The 20157-nt window shown below is 35.9% G+C and overlaps 1 protein-coding gene across 2 annotated transcripts in view; it reads right to left on the bottom strand.

The window, feature by feature from the left end:
- C14H8orf34 (chromosome 14 C8orf34 homolog) overlaps positions 1-20157 on the bottom strand; it is a 441268-nt gene that overhangs the window by 283939 nt on the left and 137172 nt on the right. For both annotated transcript variants that reach the window (XM_058275622.2, XM_071207845.1), the window contains exon 5: positions 16094-16122. In XM_058275622.2, coding sequence (XP_058131605.2) covers positions 16094-16122 — 29 coding nt within the window. The remainder of the gene's footprint in view (positions 1-16093; positions 16123-20157) is intronic.

Below are 20157 nucleotides of genomic sequence, written 5' to 3'. Positions count from 1 at the left end.
TGAGACTGTTGAATTGTCAAAAGCAATAGCCTGGAGTAAATGGAACTGAGACTACTCAAGATGTAAAAAGAACATTGAGTCACCATTTTTCAACAGGGTATAAGCAGGGTAAGGAAGTCTCTCAAAGGTATCTTTTCCAATGCCTTTTTCAGAAGTGACTGAAGATATTAACAAAAAAGGAAGAAACTTCCAGAGGGTATAGCCAAGAGCTGGTGGAAAGCAGTAAGTAGATGAGCCACTCCCAGGGAACAAACTGGAGCCCAGTTAAGAAATACCTCCCCAACCCCAGGGATGTTTTCCCAGCAAGAGTTTAGAATTACTATGGACCAGTGACTTCTATAAACTTCCCTCCCATTGCTTCCCTTTGCGAATGGAAGCATTTATCGAGATTACTACATTTGAGTCTCATCATTTAATGAAAAAAGGAAACAAACTCTCATCATTCACAGGTAATATATTTTTCTATATGGAAAAAAAAAATAACAAAAACCAGAACTCAGAGACACATTATAAATTATTAAGAGTTCAGCATGTTTTCTGAATTTAATTCAAAATTATAAAAATAATTTTCTTCCTACTTACCAACAAGTTTGAAAAGGCAACTTATAAAACATATACCAGTTACATTAGCAATGCAAGGTAACTAGGAATCAATTTAATTAAAATTCATGTGATCTTTTGAACAAAACTGTGACTTGATTAAAAAACATTATGAAGTTTAATTAAGTGGAAAATATGCCATGTTCACAGATAGAATGACTCAGAAATGTAAAGATTTCAATCCTTCCCATCAGTTTAAGAATGATGCAACTCCTCACCCAATGTATTACCAGAAATAGGCAAACAGGTCAGTGGAAGAAAACAAACACCCCAGAAACTAGGTAAGTGACAGAGGATACATGCGTTATCAGTGGGCAAAGGATCAACTGTTAATAAATAGTTCTCTCAAACTGATTATACATAGAATGGAAAATACGTCTCAATTTCTTATAACATAAAAAAATCATTTGCAGGTGGATTAAAGACCTAAATTTGAAAAACAAAGTATTTAGAAGAAAATAAAAGACAAAATTTTTATGATTCCAATTAAGAAAGAAAATCTTAAACGAAACACCAATATTACACATTAATATCAAAAATTTTCTGTTAATAGAAGGCACTATTTAAAATTGGTACGATAATCCTCGAAATTAGAAAATGTATTTGAGAAACAACCAACAAAGATTATCATCCAGAATATTTAATAAATTCAAATAAAAAAACTGGGCAATGAAAATGGGCAAAAGAGTTAAGCATGCATTCAATCTTATTAAAAATTTGAAAATTGCTCATTAAAATCTTGTGAAACCATTTTCCATTAAAATTGATGATAGGCAGTGTTGTCAAGGACCAAGATATAAAAAACAAGCAAACAGTATTACAAACTGAGTGAGTGGACATTGATAAAATCTCTTTGGGAGAAATTCTACATTGTTTAGTAATGTTGAAAATGAACATGCCCTATTGCTAAGTAAGTCACTTCTAATTTTGTATCTCTGGGGAACTACCATTCATGCACACAAGGAAATGTATATACCAGTGTTATAGCACCATTGGGTGGGTATATGTAGGAGCAAAGTTGCGGAAAAATTCCTACAGGAAGATACAATTTACATAAAATTTAAAATCATATAAAACTACGCAATATATTTTTAAAGAAAGTGTCCGTGTTTTTTCTTACAAAAAAACAATACGAAAATGAACATAATATTCAGGATAAGGATGGCACTGGCTACCATCAAGTAGAGTTACACAAAGGCTTTCCACTATATCAGTAGTAAGTTATACTTTAGCTATATGGTAGATACACAATTTTTCATTATATTATTCTTCACATACTTTGATGTGTGATATAATTTTAATATAAAAGTATAGGGAAGCAGACATAGCTCAACTGACAAAGCATCTGCCTACCGTATGGAGGGTCCAGGGTTCCATACCCAGGGCCTCCTGACTCGTGGTGAACCGGCGCACGCACAGTGCTGCCACATGCAAGGAGTGCACCCCAAAAGGAGAGCCGCCCCACATGAAAAAAAGCACAGCCTGCCCAGGAGTGGCGCCACACACATGGAGAACTGACTCAGCAAGATGACACAACAAAAAAGAGATGCAGTTTCCCAGTGCTGCCTGATAATGCAAGCGGAAGCAGAACACACAGCTAACGGACACAGAGAGCAGACAATGGGGGGAAGGGGAGAGAAATAAATAAAATAAATCTTAAAAATAAATAAATAAATAAAAAGTCAATGGTGAAAAACAAAAAAACAAAAAGAGAATATATGCTAAGTAAATGGAAACCCAATTAGTTGTGATTTTCACTTTTGGTTTAGATATACTCTTCGGTTAGATTAACACCTCCACTCTCTCAGCTGATGATGAGGTTGCTTCTTGTTTCAGTGAGAAAATGAAAGCAATCAGAATAGAATTTGCTCTTTTTACCACCAAACCCACCAAAATACTTGCCTTCCTACCTACCGTTAGAATGGATGAACTGTCATTTATTTTCTAAGATCTAGCATGTAGAAGGTATTCACTCAACATTTATTGAATGAAAGAATGACACAAAACTTAGGTAATATATGATTCAGTAATGCATTATCAACATTATTAGTCATTGAGGAGATGCAAATCAAAACCTCAGTGAAATATCAATTAACACCCAGTAGAATGGCTATTATTATAAAGACAGATAATGATAAGAGTTGACAAGAATGTGGAGGAATAGGAAACCTCACACCTGGTGGTTGGAATGTAAAATGGTGCAGGAACTGTAGAGACAATCTGGCAGTTCCTCAAAAAGTTAAATATAGAGTTACCATATGACCCACAAATTTAACTACTGGATATATAGACAAGAGAAATAAAAGCATATAGGTATGCAAAACATTTTTATAAGAATGTTCATGATGCATTATTAATAACATCAAAAAGTGAAAGAACCCAAATATTCATCAGCCAATCAATAATCAAAATGTAATATATATAAATAATGGAATATTATTCAATAATAAAAGGAAATGTGTTGATATATACTATAACATGATGAATTCTGAAAACACTATGCTAAGTGAAAGAAACCAATCACATTTCTCATATAAATGGAATAGAAAATATGATTCCATTTATATGAAATGCCCAGAATAGGCAAATATTTAGAGAAGGAAGTAAATTAGTGATTGCCTAGTACTGGGGGTTTGGAGGAGAATGGGCAGTAAATTCCAACTGGTATGAAGTTTCTTTTTGAGATAATGAAAATGTTCTAAAGTTAGATTGTGGTGATTGTTGTACCTTTCTGAATATACTAAAAACCATAAACTTCAAAATTTAAATGGGTGAATTTTATATGTGAGTATTATCTCAATAAAGTTATTATCTCAATAATGCTGTTTATAAATTTTAAGTTTTATGGTGGAGTAAAGCGTGATATAAGGGAAAGAGTATAGATTTGAAGTCAGACAAATCAGGGTTCAAAAGCCAGGAGCTAAGCATTTTTATTCCAGCTCCTTAAAGTTCTGTGATCTTGAGCCAATCACTTAATCACTATATTCTCATTTGTTAACAGTAAAAGTATAATCACCTCACTGATTCAAGAACTAAATTAGATAGTATGTTGAAAAGCACCAACCATTCTTGCTCACCCAAATAGGCACCAATATAGTAGTCTCCTCCTGCCCTTTTGCAGAGTATGGGCATTTTCATACTATACAAAAGTATAAAGAATAGTGATGGTTGGCTGTTGTGTCAACTTAGCCAGGTAATGGTGCCAGTTGTTTGGTCAAGCAAGCACTGGGCTAATTATAATATAAGGACATTTGTGGACTTCAATCATAAGTGAGTTGATTACATAGATGGCTGATTACAATCAACCAAGGAGATTGCCATCAGCAGTGAGTGATGTTTTATCCTATCAGTCGAATGCCATTAAAAGGGGAAGTGATTTCAGCATCAAGAGAATTTCCAGCTTTACTTCTAATAGCCAACATCTCCTGGAAACTCATCAAGGACCTTCATCAGAGCCTCTGATTTGCAGCCTAACTGCAGAATTTGGGCTTGTGCACCCCCATGGTCACATGAGAGAATTTTATAAAATCTTATACTATTTATAGTATTATAGTATTATAGTTGGTTTTCCTAGAGAACCCTGACAAATACAAATAGTAAAAATAAACTCTGTATAAACCCATCATACTTTTTCAACTATCATCAATTCAAGGGTAAACTCATTACACCTTTATCCCCACCCACAGCCATTCCACTATTCTACTTCCCTATTCAGATGGTTTTGAATCCCACTTGCCCAATCATATCATTTGTAAATATTGCAGTATGCATATCTAAAATGTAGGAGAACTATTTTGATAAACAAAACAAACCATTATCACACCTAAAATAAATTAATAATAATTCTTGAATATCAACAAATATCTAATCAGTTTTCATATTTTCCTGTTTTTCTCAGAGAAATTATTTATCTATAAAAATCACTCTCTAAGACTCCATAGATTGCAACTTATAGCCATTTATGCTTTCAATCTATAGATTTTCCTTTTCTGTCTCATTTTTTTCCTGGTAATTTTTCTTCACCAAACCTGAGTTGTTTGTCCTGTGAGTTTCCCACAGTTTAGATGTTTTTCCCTTTAGATCTCTGTGATGTGGTTTTAAATCTTAGCCTGTCCCTAGTAATTTCTGTAAATGAGCAATTAGATCTGGATTAAAATATTATGTTTTATGTTTTTTTCTCCAAATACTACTTCAGAGAGAATGGTTACAGTTTCATCTGGAGGAGTACCAGATTTTTTAATAATGTTGGCAACATTGAGAATTACTACTTAGATTCATTAATTCACTAGGAATTGCCAAATTGCCAAATGTCTAATTTTATCAACCCTTCTTCATTTATTTGTTGGAATACCTCAATAAAGAGAAACTTTTCATCATCAAATGATTTGGTTACTCTAAAATTTCACATCCATATTCATGTTCAAATTGTCTCTATTCTTCCCAAGGAGAGATTATTTAAGTTGGCCCTTTGGCTCTTCTGACACAGTCCTAGGGTTCTTTAATAGTGTCCTTGATATGTGGTATGACAAGATATTCCAAGATCATTTTGTATATTCTCTTCTACAGACCTGGAGTCAGCCATTAATCTAAGGGACCCTGATCCCTTTTAGTGAGAACTGGGGACCACAATTTGGACACTAGGGGTACTCATTGCTCTTGGACTGGTAATAGTGGACGAGCTAAGAAACGTATCTCCAAATATATTACTTTCACATGATCTCAGACTTAAAGAAAAAGTGCAAAAAGAGATTGCAATACTAAGTATTATTGATTACCCCTTACCCAGGCGGCCAAGATGTTAATGTCAATATTTTTGTTTGACATTTTACTTTTTCATTTTGGTTAACCTTTCGACTGCTTGCTGGCTCATAGTCTCTCCCTCAAATATGTATACATAAAGATATATATTTGCTCAGACATGCCCCATCATATTGTGAATGCATCTTTACTTTCTGCACAAAAAGGCATTCCAAGATTAATTTGTACTTTCCCAGATGCAGCCCTAGATTCAGACATGTCTCCAAGGAGTCTTAGTTCCTTTTCATAAAGAATGGTATTTAGAAACCATGATCTGTGTACTAGTGTGCTCACTGCCACTTGTATTTTATTTTTAAAGATAAGATATATTATGAATTCTTAATGATAGTCAATTCAAACTAAGACTACAGGATTTTTACTTAAATTTATTGATCATACATCTGTATTTATTTCCCTCTCTGCCCAACTTCTGGTTCTGAATAAGACCAACATAAATATTTCGCTGGTTTATCATAGAACGCATACACAATAGTCTCATTATAATACTAGCAAAACCATCACTGGCAAAATGATTACTAAAAACAGTCATCATGTTTCACGTGGGGCTTTGCTGTGCTGTGCAGTCCCATGTTGTAGTTTTTAGCTTTCCTTTCGGTGATGTGCATGGCCTTGGACATTCCCTGTGGGCCACTGTCGTGCCTGTGGAGTGGTGCTGCTTGTGACAAACACTGTGTTGTAACTATGTTTTCACCTTTTCTATTCTTTTCCAGAGACTGATAGACAACCTTTTTGCCAGTTCTTTGCGGGTTGACCCTTGGCTTACCATTCTCTAATATCATCCTATTTTCTGGTGACCTGTATTCTGGTTGTTACCTCCATGAGTTTACACAATATAATTGGTTCGTAGTGGCACTGCCCTACAGTGTTTGTTCTTTTGAGTCTGGGCTTGCTTCACTCAACGTGGTGTCCTCCAGGTTCATCCATGTTGTTAAGTGCTTTGTGACTTCATTTCTTCTTACTGTTTTGCTTTCATATTAAGAGAAGGAGGTATAGGTAACAAGAACAAGGAATTTGGTTACCTAGTCTCAGGCTAAAATTTTTTTCCTGACATAGCACCATGTGCTTGTTTAGTTTTTAATGTATTTACCCTTTCCGTGGACACATAGTTGCTAGAAATAGTGAAGAATCTTTAATACTTTTACCTTTTAAATCTCCCATTTCTTAAAAATTAATAATGTCTTATAAAATGTGATTAATCTTCAGTGATACTATTTCAGCCATGCAATTAACTGCTTTTCTCAAGTTATAGTAATTTTCTACATATGTTCATCACTTGATATAAAAAAAGAGAGGGTAGAGGTTTTGATGTATGAATGTTGTTCTCATGCAAAAATCAATCTTACTGTTTATTGTAAACTATTTTTATGAGTAAAGACAGTGCATTTGTATGTAGGATTTTCCAAATTAGGGTATCTGTTTTGCCTAGAATTTTTTTTCTAGAGTACTACATTACTACATTGGAATTGAATATTTTTAAAACATTTCTTTAATAAAAAAAACACTTAAGAGTGTATTGCTAGTCTCTTTGTCCTTAGGGTATATCCAAATATAAAACAATCAAATCACTATATTTACAATGACTTGGAATAATTCACCTCAGTGTTTATACCACAGCCTGATATGTATTGCACTCATTTGCTTCATTTGGCCTTTGATTATGAGAAAATACTGTTTTTACTTTGTTTTAAAATTATATAAAATATTTAAATGGTTCCCAAATCAAATATTCAAAATTTAAGATGCAAGCTTCTATCCCTATCTTCTACTTTCAATGTTTTCTGCTTTCCCTTCTCACATATGCAACTTTTAAAATACAATAAACAACCTGATGTGTATATGTGTGCTACAGTATGTCAGCTTTTGTTAATGTTGTTTTGGTTTTAATATAAGTAAATATTTATCTATATTTTCATTACATCAACTACAAAAAACACATTTCTTTTCATTGCCTTTTTCATTCAACAATATATCCTGGGGATTACTCCAGGTTCTCTATAGAGACCCCTCTCTCCATGCCTGTCTGCCTGTCTCCCTCCCTCCCTCCCGTCTTTCCTTATTTTTTTTTTCCTGTACAGTAACTCCATTATGTGGCTGTACTATAATTTATGCAGGATACCTCTCTTAATTTGGTTGTTTCTACTCTTTTCCTATTAAAATAGCACAAAATGCAACAGCCACTTGCTATTGCTTCCGATAGTTCCAAAGTAGGACCAACTAATCAAAGAATAATCGCACATATAATTTCCTAGGTATTGCAAAAATTCCCTCCATAGGGTTTGTACCCTTTTGCATTCCTACTAGCAATGTGCCAAAGTAACTATTTCCCCACTATCCTCACCAACAGAGTATTTTGACAAATTTGAGGATTTCTGTAAATCTGATAGGAGAGGAGTGGTGTTTAATTTGCATTTATCTTTCTTAAAGCAGGGCTGAATATGTTTCATATAGTTAAGCATTTTCATGTATTTTTCTGTGAATGACCTGCTTATATGGCCCATTTTTATACTCAAGTTTTTGAAGCTCCCTACAATAAGGGATATTAAGCTTTCTTTATCTATCTGTGGTGTAAATTGCAATTAATTTTCCTTGATTATCACTTGCCAGAATTTAGTTTTGTGAGGTATGTTTTTTTTTAAGATTTAAAAAAAAATTTCTCTCCCCTTCCCCCTCTTCCCCCCCCATTGTCCGCTCTCTGTGTCCATTTGATGCATGTTCTTTGTCTGCTTCTGTTGTCAGCGGCACGGGAAACTGTATTTCTTTTTGTTGCTTTATCTTGTTGTGTCAGCTCTCCGTGTGTGCGGCACCATTCTTGGGCAGGCTGCACTTTCTTTCACACTGGGCGGCTCTCCTTGCCCATGGGGCTCCCCTACTTGGGGGACACCCCTGCGTGGCAGGGCACTCCTTGTGTGCATCAGCGCTGCACATGGGCCAGCTCCACACGGGTCAAGGAGGCCCGGGGTTTGAACCGCGGACCTCCCATGTGGTAGACAGATGCCCTAACCACTGGGCCAAGTCCACTTCCTGCGAAGTATGTTTTTCAAACAAACATGGACAACAGCCATGTTGACAGAATATATATCAAAAATTATTTAATATTAGAAGAGCTCTCTGTTATAAAGAAGAGGTATTTGAACCTCCCCCTTATAAACAAACATATCATATAATGCATATACATAGATCACAGGAGGGTAGGCGAGAGATTCCGGAACATCATAAGCAAGACACAAGGACCACAGCAAATTAAGTATGTCCTGTCAGATATAGGAACCCTGAAACCGTTCTCCAGTAAATGACAGAAGCAACAGACTTCAATTTATTTGCCTAAGGAAAACTAAAATAAATGGAAATGGAATAGAAAAACAAAGCTAGTTGGCAAAAAAGACATCCTTACTTCAAAGGAGTTAAGATTTATTTCCTTCCACTGTGGTACTTAGCAAGGCAACCAAAAAGTAGCTGGAAGGACCATTAAACAGCAGGTCTGTACCGCATTCCAATGTTACCCATATAGCCAGTAGGAAATATATTAAAATAGACTGTCTCTGAGCTTCTTAGCTTTTAGCAAAGCAATATAACATAGTGGTTAATAACATGGGTTTGGAGTTAAATTTGTGTTCAAATCTGACTTCCGCAATATACCAGCTATATTTGTAACTTTGCTCAAGTTCCTAATCTCTCTGGGTTTTGATTTTCTTACTTGTAAAATGGAGATAATAAGAGCTTTCTCATTGGAATGTTGTGAGTATAACTGAGAAAAATTTACTTACAGCTCTCAGCACAGTGCCTGTAACACTCTGCTTCTGATAAATCCATTTGATTTTATTATCTGCTAACGTAGTTATTTACTAAGTCGCGTATATATTTAACTTCCATGTTGAAATATTATTTATGAGCATGAATTCTACACATCTTTAGCTGTTTCTAGATTACAACCACATGAAAAATTAGACACTAATACAATAGCCAAAAGAAAATGCCTCATTGGGGGAGAAATGAAAAGAGGTCACAAATGTTGGAAACGCTTGATCAGGAAAAAAATTTTTTTTAGTAAGTCTGGCTAGTTATTCACTGAGCAATTATTTACCAAAGGCTTAATGTGTACAAAAGCAGGTATTGTGAAGGATGAAAAGAGGTTCTAATAATAAAAACAGGAATTACTGACTAAGTGAAGAGTCTGCACCAGGTAGTGCAAGAAGGGACTCTATTTACATAATCCAACACAGAGGCTGTGAGTATAAACTCAGGAGAATAGGCTGCCTGGCTTTGAGCACCAATTCTTCTACTTATCACGGGACCAAAATGATCTTATAAAACTCCAAGAGCTCTTGTGTTTCCCATCTATTAAACTGGTGAATAATAATGTCTATTTCAATATGATGTAACTATTAAGAGCACTAGCTTTGTTGCTAATCTGCCTGGATTTCTGTTCTGCTTCTCCTAATTTCTAGGTATGTGCCCTTTGGTAAGTCTAGTAACCTCTGTGTCCCAGTTTTCTCAGTTGTCAAATGGGGATTACAGCCTCTACTTCATGGGGTATTAGTAAATACTAAATGAGATAATACAGGTAAATAATTCAACAATGCCTGGCATATAATAAATTCTCAATAATATTAGCTATTTTTAATTACTGAGTTGAAGCACATCTATATGAAATGCTTAGCTCAAGATCTAGAATATAGTATGCACTAAATAGGTTAGCTACTATTAATATATATTTAACAAAAGATTCAAAGAATAGGATCTCAACAATTTGACACATAGCAAGAGCTAAAGAGAGTAGCATATCTAATGAGTTGTCTAAAAATAAGCAGACTTTTTATTGCTCTAAATACTCTACAATTTATCTTTTACTGAAGCCAGAACATTGGGGACCCCTGTCATGCACCTCACTTTTGAGATTTCCTATGTAATTGTTCAGAGTTTTGTTTTTGCACTATAACATCAACCTAGGCCAAAGGACATTATTTGAAGAATTCCTATGAAACTAATTATTTTATTTACAATCACAGTATGTTTGAGAATGTCTACTGACTACACTTTATACAACATCTTCATGAGGATAAAGGGAGATCTTTTCCTTAGGATTCGGCAGCAAAACTATCAAGCTTCCTGGAGAAAACCTGTGTGCAGTGACCTTACGGATAATGCTGTCCCAGCCTGACAAAACCTCAGTGTGGCCCAGCTGAGCAATGATTCAGAACCTCAAGACTGCTTTTATACAGAGAGTTAATATTTTTAAAATACTTTTCCCATTTATTTATTTGAAATATTTCATATTTTAGATATATTTAACAATCTGCCTAAAATTATTTGAGTGATTAATGCCATTATTCACTAAAACCATCTACATTATACAGAGAAGGAAACTAAAACTCAGCATCTATAACTAACTTCCTGAAAGCTATATACTTAGTAAATGTCAGGATCAAGGTTCAGTGAAGGCCTATCTGTGGATTTTCCAGAATACAGGCTACCTCTTCAAGCAGTGAACACAAATACCCATAAGGAACAAGAAGTGTCATTGTGTTACAGTCACTGTGTTCTCTAATACTTGGGAAGAGGTCAGATCACTTTCTGCGTGGGCGATTTAGGGAGGTTAGAGCTTGAAGGATGGAGAATAGCTGGAGAGAGGGGAGAGAGTGACAGTGAGCAAAAATGTGGAAATACGTACAAAAGAGGACTTGCAAGTACTGCAGTCTGGCTTCCTACATGATTCTTTATTGACTTTAGTAGAGTGTGAACAGAAGAGAGGGAAATAAAGCTTAAGATAAAGACTTGAACCACACCACAGAGTGTTAATTCTATCTCAGAAATTTGGACTTAATTTAGTAGGGAGCAGGAATTCATGAGAAAAATTCTTCAGCAGCATTCTGTTTTAAGAAGATTCCTCTTGTTGGCATCTCTTAGGTGGGGTTTCATAGAAAGAGAAATTGAGAAAGTGATTTCCTGAGGGGGTGCTTTCAAAGAAAACCTGTACGGATGGGGAAGAAGTAGGCAAAGATGTGGGTTCAGCTGCAATCTCTACTCAGCCTGATCCTTGGGGAGCTCTGGAGTGTAATGACACTTTAGAACCTCCTATCAGCCAGTCACTGGCTGATGGCCAAATGAGGCTCTCTGGGCAAGATGGCTTCCATTGGGCCAAGGCAATTCTTGGGGTAAGCGTGAGCTCGTAAGCACCCAACACTCACAGCAGTTGAAGGAAGCATTGTACTGCCCTGGTAGAGGAGAACTGTATAGGTACCAACTATGTCTACTAAGTGGCATTTTGAGGTATGAATTGGAATCAGAGAAGCCTGAAGAATTATATAAAGATATGAAAAGTAATACAATCTAAACTTAGATGGTGTCCATGGGAGGCAGAATGATGTTCTCTCAAAGATGTTCACATCCTAATCTCCAGAACCTATGAATATGTTATTTTACATGGCAAAGGGACTTTTGATTAAGACTAAATAAAGATCTTAACATGGGGAAATACCGTGATTTATCTGAGCAAGCCCAATCTAATCAGACAGTCTCATAAAACTGGAGAAACTTTCCTGGCTGAGGTCAGAGGGAGACATTGCTAGCTTTGAAGACCAAGGACAGGGGTTATGTGCCAAGGAATGTGGGCAGCCTCTAGAAGCTGGAAAGGGAAAGGTGTTTTAGTTTGCTAAAAGCTGCCAAGTCAGTATACCAGAAATGGGTTGGCTTTTACAAAGGGGATTTATTAACTCATAAGCTTACAGTTCTGAGACCATGAAAATGTCCAAATTGAGGCTTCATCAGGTGATGCCTTTCTCCCAGAAGACACGCTATGGGTGATCCGAGACTCCTGTCACATGGAAAGGCTCAATGGCAGAACCTCTGCTCTCTCCCTTCTCCTTCAGGTCTCATAGTTTTCAGCTTCTAGCTTCCTCAGGTTTTCTCTCTCGGCTTCTGTGGGTTCCTCTCTTAGCCCAAGGGCCTTTCTCTCTCTCTCTCTTCATATCAATCCCATTTATAAAGGACTCCAGCTAGAGAATTAAGAACCACCCTGGGTCAAGCCTCACTAAAGTAATCTAAACAAAGGCCTTAACTGAAGTAATTTAATCAAGAGGTCCCATCTACAGCAGGTTCACATCCACAGGAACGGATTAACTCTAAGGACATGATCTTCTGGAGTCCACCCAGCTTTAAACTGTCATACAGAATAACAGATTCTCCCGCAGAACCTCCAGATAGGAATGCAGCTCTCCCAATACCTCGACTTTAGTCCAGTGAGACTCTTATAGAACTTCTGACCTACAGAACTATGATAATAAATTTATGTTGTATTAACTTGCATGAAAGCAATAGAAAACTAGTGAAATAGCTAGTGCAATGTAAAGGAAAAGATTCGCGAATAAGGAATTGATAGAATTCCCATGCTTTAAAAACAAACTGCTTTAAAAATAACACATCTCTTTTACTTAATTTTTTATTTCATAATTCCTTATCTCTGGATTCATAAACTAACTGTAAAAGTTTCAGAAAAAAAATTATTTCTGTGAAATGATACTTAAACTCAAATATGATAATTTTTTAAATCAGTATTTTATAACAAAAAGTTAAAAAAACTTTATATGTAGTGAACCCCCCAAATTGCTAAGAGAATATTAAAAGGAAAAAGAAGTACTTATTATAACATTAAAGACATAGGGGCCTAGTAAATGCAAACTGTAAAACACTCTGCTTTGACTGTTTTTTTAGTCACTGCCTGAGATTGACTTTTTCGTGTACACTGAAAATGCAGGATAATGGCCTGTGGACTTCACGGCCAGCAGAGGGTGCTATGGGAACAGGTTCTCCATGTCATCTGAGGATGCTTTCCAGGTAGGCGAAAGGATGGTAGCTATGGCCCTGAGAATCTGTCTAATTTAGGGCACGTGGGTTGTTTTTGAGCCTCGTCTTGACTCCCAAGGTGTTCCAGAGTCTGTGTTTTCTTTTGTATTATCTAATACTCTTTGAAAATCATCTGAAAATAAGAACTTTTTTTTTGCACTGTTATAAACATTTTTTTCAATAAACGCTTATATGACAAGTGTTGGGATCTTTCTTCAGCAGTCGAAATGAAAAATTAGGAATGTGTAATACATTTTAGCAATTTCCATTGAGTCTTCAAAAATACAAATGTAAGGTAAATACGTTAAAATCAGCAGTGTAGTGAAGCTGAGTTCATTGGAAACTCCCTGAGCTAGCAGTAGCTGGGAGGGAACAGGATGAGGGAGGGGAGAATACATCCTGAGGATGATACTTAACCAAGTGACATCCAGAATTTTATCCTGTGTGGGGAAATTTATTTTCAGTTCAAAGAACAATGAGTAAATTATTCATCCCACCAAAAAATGTGCAGACACTAACCCTGCTGCAAGTCGGAGAACCGAAAACATGGAAGGATAAAAGTCAGCAGAGTACAAGTTCCATGCAAGCTAAATAACAAATCAGGTAGTCAGGGTTTTGCAGAATATCTTGGAAAGAGGAAATGAACATAGAAATTATGATGATTATTTCTTTGTGCTTAAAATGAATGTGAACTAAAACTGCAAAATTATTAAATTTCTGCAAATTTTAAGAAATACCACAGTACTATGAGGTATTTCTTCCCTCATAGTCTACGAGGGACATGTAGAAGACGACTGGAAAAATAAGGACAAATCCAGGAGAACTGCATCCACTTACCAGACCACACCTGCTACTTATTCTGCTTGCTATGATATGTAATTAAATCTAGTTTAGCATGTAATACAGATAGAAATTAAAACAATTTAAAAATAGTATGATGGTTTATTAAAGGAAATTCATATTTAAGACTAGATTCACAAATTTTATTTATTAATTTAATGACTCAGAAATACATTTCCATGGTACAGAATTCAAAACGTGTGTCCCTATTTAGAGTGGAGAAAAATTAATTTTATTGTTTTTGTTAAAATACTACAACTATTACATTATAATATAATTTTTAAATAATGCGTTACATAATCTCATTTTTATAGAATACTTTTTATGATTTTCTTTCTACTTTATATCTATCTATCTATTTATCTCTGTCTCTCTATATACATATAGTTTTCTATTTAGTGAGATATCTGGATTGATGTTCACCAAATTTTGATAATGGCTATTTCTAAGTGGTTCTCCCTTTTCAAATTATATATCTGATGTCAGAATTTTTTCAACCAAAACAACATAATACAATGGACTGAATGCAGTAGTAGCAAATGTGGAAATCTAGCAGTCTAGATTTTAAAATGTAAACAATGCCACTTTCTCACTAAGGTTTTTGTTTTGGAAAATACAGGTATTTTTCATAGAATTATGTTATTTTTTGTTAACAGGTAATGGCTTTGCCATTGTTACTTTTAAAGTGAAGAAACATACAATATTTTATCAGCTTTAATTTCTACTGGAGTTAATATTGATAGATATAACCCACATTTATAAAAGCTCTTTCATGTCCTCTGTAATTTTTAAGAGCATAAAGCAGGGGTTCTTAACCTCTTCCTTAACCTTGCTCCATGGACCCCTTTGCCAGTCAGGGAGAAACCACGGACCTCCTCTCGTATTGTGGCGGCAGATAGCTTTACGACACTCAACTAGTGTGGGCCTAACAACTACTGTAATTTTGAGGTATGGATGAGCATAAGTGATTTTTCAAGATACACAACTGTAATTGCTATGAAATAAATATTACTCTAATTTATTGCATACATTCATAAGTGAAGGAAATGCTAGATTTCAGTTAGAGGTCAGAGAAAAAAAAGATAATAACTTGATTTTTTTCAATTCAAGCTTACGGAACCCCTGAAATCTTTCCATGGACCCCTTCCATGGATGCCTGGTTAAGAACCACTGGTGTAAAGGGGTTCCTGAGACCTAAAGTTTAAGAACCACTGTCCCAATGACACCAGAATTTATAGATCTAAGTCAAATCTCTCTCATGAGCAACAGTATAAACATGTCTAATAGGCAATTCAAAGCAAACAATCCAAAGGGAACTCTTGATTATCCCAACTTGCCAAATTGGCATTTGCTCCAGTTGTACTCATTTCAGTAGATGGTACCCACACGGTAATCTTGGAGACCTAAGAATCATCACTGACTGAGTTATTTTACTAACCCCCCCACAACCAATCTATCAGCAACTTCCACTGACAAAACCTTTAAAATATCTTCCAAATCCTTTCATTTCTTACCACCTTCACATCTATCACCCCAGTCCCAGGTGCCATCATTTTTTTCTTGATATGTTGGATTTTTTTAAAAAAAATCTTACTAATTAAAGTTGCCAAAGGGTAGCTGTAGAAAAGGACAAATGTCCTCCATATCACCATTATCATCATAATTTTAATACTAGAAAAATCCAAATAATTTACATAATATAATTTTATTAGTTTCCCTTTGTTAATATTAATATAATGATTAAATAATTACTGTGATTCAATTTTCTCTAACCAAATTCTAAAGGTCTTCAGTCAGTCTTCAGTCAAATGAGTAGGTATATATTTCATGCAAGTTTCATTAAAGAATCTAAACATATTAAAAGTGTTAAATGTTAGCATGCTTTTCCAAACAAATACTTGAATATTTTATATGATTTTAAAACTTGTGAATTTAGACAGTCAATTGAAATATAAGATCTATGTTTCCTTTTCATTAGATGGATAATTCAACTTACCTTATCAAGTTCATCTGAAATTGCAATACCTGGGATTCAAAAGAGATTTACAAAGAACATTTTAGAAGAAATATTTAACAACTTAATATGTAAAACAGTAAATCCTATTTGTAAAACTACTGCATTTCTCTTCTATTTTTTTCTTTTCACTAACGCTTCAAAATAATGTGGCACATTCTTTCTACTGATGAAAACAAATTAGGAATTTAAGTCAACTATGACAGAAATAAACTGCTGAAAACAATGCAAATAATGCAATGGAAACAAAACAAATAGCATGTTGTTCGCAGGTTTTTGAAATTGAAACAAATTTGCAAAGACAACCATTGTAGAGACTGACACATTATAGGGCTGGACTGTTAGAATGATAATCAAGCACAACAGCTAGTTATATACAACTGTTTGTTGTTGTTGTTGTTGTTTAGATACTGGGGCCAAGGATTGAACCTGGGACCTCATAAGTGGGAAGGCAGCATTCAACCACTGAGCCACACCAGCTCCCCCGAGTTGGTTTTTTCATATGTTCGTTTGTTTGTTTTGTTTTTGTTTTTAGGAGGTACAAGGGATTGAACCCGGGACCTTGTACATGGGAAGAAGGGCACGCAACCACTTGAGCCTTGTCCACTCCCTGTTACATTCAATTTGAGTTCCTTCTTAAGAACTGATTTAGCTCCTAGAGTGATAAAATATTACTGCAGGAGAATGGTTGGGGATCATTTACTTTAATTCCATTATTATATACAAGTGAGCAAACAGACTAGAAAGTTCCAGGGATTTGTCCCTTAATCCCTTATACTGAAAGCTTCTTGAGTCAATGGATAATGATCTCTCTTCACAAGTTCTCCTTTCAGCATCCACATAATCCTAATTGCTTATCAGTCCATTTTCTCTCTTTGCTATTCCTCCAAATTGTTCTAAGACAGTAAGGTAAATATTTTTCAGTCCATATTTTACTTTTGTGTGACAGCTGACTTACTTAATACCATTCTCCTTCTTGAAATACTCTCCTCTCTTCTATATTCTCCTTTCATGTCTCCTTCACAGGGATTCTCCCTCCTTGTTTTTTATCCCTTCTTGAAATACCACAACTTCTTTCCTGAGCAATCTATTTGCTTGATATACCTTCCCTAAAAATTAAACTCATATCATTGATTTTTTTTTATTTCTCTCCATGGTGATGACCAGGAAATCTTTATCATCAAAACAGACCTTCTTCCAAACTCAGCATGTAAATGCAATGCCTTCCCCCCAGCGTGGGACATGACACCCGGGGATGAGCCTCCCTGGCAACGAGGGACCACTATCAACTACCAACTGATGATGCAACTGGAAAATGACCTTATACGGAAGGTTCAATGCGGATCAGCAGAATATCCATGTCTACATAAAATACCATGACTTTAAAATGCTGTTTGACCTAAAGTAAGGGGGAAATGGAAAGGAGAAATGAGTTTATATGGCTACGAGTTTCTAAAAAAGAGTCTGGAGGCTGGCAGAAGGTTTGCCCTCTTGCACAACTGAGCAGAGTCAGAGAGACAGATAAAGCAGATACAACCCCCAGATATTGGTTCCTTTGAGGGCTAAAGAGACCCATGGGAGTTATGGTCATGGCTGATGGGGTTAACTACCAGGGCAGATGGCCCCTCTTTGGAAATGGTGTTTATGTGTGATGAATCTGGACTCAGATGGGATCTCCCTTCATAAGACTTTCATGCTAATGTGCTGGAGGTGCAGTTAATGTTGGGGTTTAAGATATATTTAGGGGATTTGAATCTCTGGACTGACAATGTGATAGCCAGATCCTGAGCCTCAACAGACTCCAGCACCTACAATCTGATTTATTGGACTTACCACACTCAGCTAAGATGGAGGTGAAGAAGGACAACCACCACACCATGGAGCCTAGAGTGATTACAACTGAAAATGGGAGGATTGCATCCAGCATCCAGGTGGAATCTGAGCCTCCTCTTGACATAAAGGTGCAATGGACACAACCAATCCAGTGTCCACATAGAAGAGGTGGCATTGGATTGGGAAAAGTGGACATAATGGACAAAGGGTATGGGGAAAGGCAGGAAGAGATGAGAGGTGGAGGCATCTTCGGGACATGGAGCTGCCCTGGATGGTGCTTCAGAGGTAATCACCGGACATTGTAAATCCTCACAGGGCCTACATGATGGAATAGAGGAGAGTATGGGACATGATGTGAACCAATGTATATGAGGTGCAGAGGTGCCCAAAGATGTACTTACCAAATCCAATGGATGTGTCATGATGATGGGAACGAGTGTTGTTGGGGGGGGGGGAGAGGGGGGGTGGGGGGGTGGGGTTGAATGGGACCTCACATATATATTTTTAATGTAATATTATTACAAAGTCAATAAAAAATAAAAAAATTTAAAAAAAAAAAAAAAAACAGACCTTCTTCCTGAGCTACTTGCTGAATTCCCACAGGTATTTCAATAGCAACACGTCAGACAACAGACATCATATGACTGCCCATCACACTTCCCTTTTTTGAACAATGGTGTGCCTAGGGCTTGACACAGGTGCTTTAACAGTTCATAAGAGCAGATGTGTCCAGCCCTCAGGTTTGGAGCAGAGCGTAAAGGGGAGCAGTGTCAAAAACCCAGGGGGTGACGCACCACCACAATGCAAGGAAGGTCTGAAGGTCAAAATCCAAGGTAACACAGAAGAAGTAAGAACAGGGTTTGAAGCCAAAGGTGAACAGACTATGAAAAGTAAGAAAGTATAGCTGTTTTGAAAAACAAAACCTGAAAATAGTCTCAGGAAAATGAGCCTGAGGAAAGAGTCTATTACAGAATTCAGATCCCCTCACCTGCTCAGATGCAGAATGTCTAAAGAGAGCACTTAATCAAATTCTGTATCATCTTTCAATCTTTCAACCACTACCCAAAAATGAATCCATTCTAAACAAAATAAAACAAAGCAAAAAAGAAAAAATGGCCTACTTCATCTCACTGAACGGTACCACCTCCTGCTTTCTAGATAAAATGGAAAACATTCTTCATAATACTTAGCATCATCTTTTATACTGCAAACATATTCATTTGCTTACTTATTCATTGTCTTCTCCACTTAGAAGGAATGCTCCATGAAAGCAGAGATCACATCTCTTTTGCTCAAGACCATAGCTAGCTGTTGTGCTGGGCTTATAGAAGGTGCTCAATTAATACATCTCCTTGACCTGGATAACTACATCCCATTCTTCAAGATTTAGCTCAACTGCCATCTTCCCTTGAAAATGATATATGGATGAATCAATATGCATTTATTACAGTACTAAGAATACAATTGAAATCAATGACTTTTCAATCATTTGTCCCTCTGGGCAGTGAGTTCTATTTTATTCATCTCTGCATCTCTAAAATTGACCAAAATTCCTGGCACCACCAAATAGAATCATAATGACATATGGTTTTTGACACTTAATGATTTTTCTTGTGATGTTTTCTCTCTCCAGAATATATTCCTCACCTTCTCTGTGACTGATCAACTCCAGCTCCTCATGGAAGCCTCAAAAGAGACTTCCAACAAAAGTCTCTTGGCCCACTCTCCCACCTGTGAGCCCCTGATATCCGGTGAGCTCAGTACTGACTCTAGCCTGTGGTGGTCTCTTGAGTCATATTTGATTAATTTAAATGAATAGAAGATTACTGAAAAAGCTATTTTAACAATTTTCATGGCAATGTTAATCCAAATACTTCCTTAATTCTACCATCAGCCACCTTAAGTTGCTATAGTTAGAAGTTATTTTCCTTTCTAACATCTATAGCTTTGTCAACTACAATTGTACACTTGTGAATTTTTGTTTTTCCCAACTGTATCTGAATTGTATTTGAAATGTTACTAAAAATTTAATTGTTGCTCCCAAAATTTGATCAAATAAAAAAAGGTGAGTTTCCCATTGTTCAATTAAGTAAAATGTATCAGGAGTCACATACTGGTTTTGTACTGTTAAATACATAGTATTGATAAGTGATTATTAGCTTTGTAAGAAATTCTTGCATAAAAAATATACTTTTCACCTGTTAATTTGCCTT

This window comes from Dasypus novemcinctus, chromosome 14 (assembly GCF_030445035.2).
Source record: "Dasypus novemcinctus isolate mDasNov1 chromosome 14, mDasNov1.1.hap2, whole genome shotgun sequence".
NCBI lineage: Eukaryota > Metazoa > Chordata > Mammalia > Cingulata > Dasypodidae > Dasypus > Dasypus novemcinctus.
Note: the sequence above shows the minus strand (reverse complement) of the source record. Positions and strands in the feature narration are given on the sequence as shown.